The 2,575-nt window shown below is 66.6% G+C and overlaps 1 protein-coding gene across 1 annotated transcript in view; it reads left to right on the top strand.

The window, feature by feature from the left end:
* The window catches only part of GRIN1 (glutamate ionotropic receptor NMDA type subunit 1), an 18,426-nt gene that overhangs the window by 14,350 nt on the left and 1,501 nt on the right, over positions 1–2,575 (top strand). The window contains 5 exon segments of the mRNA XM_015572344.1: positions 3–133; positions 339–500; positions 706–815; positions 920–1,065; positions 2,270–2,380. Coding sequence (XP_015427830.1) covers positions 3–133; positions 339–500; positions 706–815; positions 920–1,065; positions 2,270–2,380 — 660 coding nt within the window.

The following is a 2,575-nucleotide window of genomic DNA, read 5'->3' on the forward strand; positions in this document are numbered from 1 at the left end:
TCTACGCGACGGTGAAGCAGAGCTCGGTGGACATCTACTTCCGGCGGCAGGTGGAGCTGAGCACCATGTACCGGCACATGGAGAAGCACAACTACGAGAGCGCGGCCGAGGCCATCCAGGCCGTGCGGGACAAGTGAGGGGCGGGGCCGTGCGGGACACGTGGGGGCGGACTGGACCAGCAGGCGTCCACCCTTAAAGGAAAAGCGAGGGTCCCAGCGGGTGGGAACCATGGGGTGGGGACAGATAGGAGGCCCAGGTTGGCGGGAAGGCATGCAATCGTGCGGGTCGAGGGTCGCCCGACTGTGCGGAGCTCCCATGACGCCCGCCCCTGTCTGCAGCAAACTGCACGCCTTCATCTGGGACTCGGCGGTGCTGGAGTTCGAGGCCTCGCAGAAGTGCGACCTGGTGACCACGGGCGAGCTGTTCTTCCGCTCCGGCTTCGGCATCGGGATGCGCAAGGACAGCCCCTGGAAGCAGAACGTCTCCCTGTCCATCCTCAAGTGAGTCAGCCTCGCCTGCGCCCTCCTCGCTCTCGGAGAGTGCCCCCTCTGGACCCCCGAGCAGAGGCGGCCCCGCCCAGGCCCCGCCTCACCTCGCCCAGGCATAGTTAGGGACAAGATCAGGCCAGCAGGGGAGGGCTGTTGGGGACAAGATCAGGCAGGCAGGGGAGGGCAAGCTCCAGCCCCACTGCTGCCCGCCCACCAGGTCCCATGAGAACGGCTTCATGGAGGACCTGGACAAGACCTGGGTGCGGTACCAGGAGTGTGACTCGCGCAGCAATGCCCCTGCTACTCTCACCTTCGAGAACATGGCAGGTGGGTCTCCCCGCTTCCCCTCAGCGCCCCTGGAGACACTGGAGGGGGTCCCCCCCGGGCGCAGCCCAGCCAGCCAACACTGAGGCGCCGGGCCTGGCCCACAGGGGTCTTCATGCTCGTGGCCGGGGGCATCGTGGCGGGGATCTTCCTCATCTTCATCGAAATCGCTTACAAGCGACACAAGGACGCGCGCCGGAAGCAGATGCAGCTGGCCTTCGCCGCGGTGAACGTGTGGAGAAAGAACCTGCAGGTAGGGCGGCCACCCCCCGAGGCCTGGTGCCCACGGCCCAGCCCGGCCCCAGCCCTCCTCCATCCCCACAGGCCGGCGCGCTGGCCCTGGCTCCCGGAGCCCGTGGGAGCAGGCCTGGAGCTAGGAGCCACAGCCAGGGGCAGCGTCGGTAGGGGGCCACCTGCAGGTGGCTGCCCACTGCCAAGCCAGGCCGAGGGAGGCCATGTGCCCTGCTCCAAGCCTCTGCCTGGCCTCTCTGTCTCCAGAGTCGCCCGCCAGCGCCCATCCCATAGGAAGGCAAACTGAGGCAGGGTAAGACAGGGCCCACCTGGGTGTAGCACGTGAGTCTAAGACGCATCTGCCCTCGCCGCCCTCGCCGCCCGCACCCCTCCTCAGCACCCCGGGCCTCCTTCCTGCTGCCTGCTATGTCCTGTGCTCCATAGGGGTCCAGCTGGCCCCGCTTTTGACCAGGCCGCGTCTGTGGGAGTTTGCTGCCAGCAGGGGGCAGGCTGCGTGAGGGGCAGCCATGCCCACCTGGGGCGGGGCAGGCAGTGGGGCTGGCAGAGGCTGTGGCTCCTGCCCACGGTCCAAGGTCAGTCTGTGCATCTCTTCTCTTTCTCTGGGTGCCTCTCCAGAGTCTGTGTCCTGGGGTGAAGCTGGCAGAGCAGAGAGGGAGGGCCTTGGGGGTGGTTGCTGGAGCCCCTCCACCTCTCATCTGCCCCCTCTTGCTCTTAGGACCCGGTTGCTGCTCTTACTGGCGGGCACAGGGCCAGCCTGGCCATCAGACCCGAGGCCAGGGTCCCGGGAGCTGCCTCTGTCTATCGCTCCAATCCATCTGGACGCCCACCTTTGGCCCCGCGGCCCCTTCCTGAATCTTGCTGGGCCCTCGGGGGTCAGGATGGCCGGCGAGCCTGAGGGGCAGGTCCTCCCGTGCTCCGCGGGCCCCTCCTCCTGGGACACCTGAGAGCCAGGGAGCCAGGCGACCTCCCAGGAAGAGAGCCACACGGGACCCCCCAAGTCTAGCCCCAGCACGAGGAAGGTCAGGCCCGACCCGGGCAGGAGCTGAGGCCGCCTGCGCGGGTCCGGCCCTGGGTCCGGTGGCCCGGTGCAAGGAGGCAGGCAGGAGCAGGGCCTGAGCGGCCGGCCAGCGGCCCCCAAGGAGCAGGCGAGGGCAGGTGTGGCCGTCCCCCTTAGCTGTCTAATCGCTTATACATATTCATTTTAGGATAGAAAGAGTGGTAGAGCAGAGCCCGACCCTAAAAAGAAAGCCACATTTAGGGCTATCACCTCCACCCTGGCTTCCAGCTTCAAGAGACGTAGGTCCTCCAAAGACACGGTAAGGGGAAGAACGCCCAGTCCCGTCTCCGACTCTTCTCTCGCCCCTGCGTGTCTGTGTCCCGTGCATCAGGCGTGCCCTCCCCCCCCTTCTCATCCCACCCTACCCACCCCATCCCAACCGCTGTGGCCTCTGCCCTCATCTCGACTCACTCAGCACACTAGGTCTCTCTCTCTCTCTTTCTCTCTCTCTCTC

The sequence above is a fragment of the Myotis davidii genome, unplaced genomic scaffold, assembly GCF_000327345.1.
Source record: "Myotis davidii unplaced genomic scaffold, ASM32734v1 scaffold609, whole genome shotgun sequence".
NCBI classification, from domain to species: Eukaryota; Metazoa; Chordata; class Mammalia; order Chiroptera; family Vespertilionidae; genus Myotis; species Myotis davidii.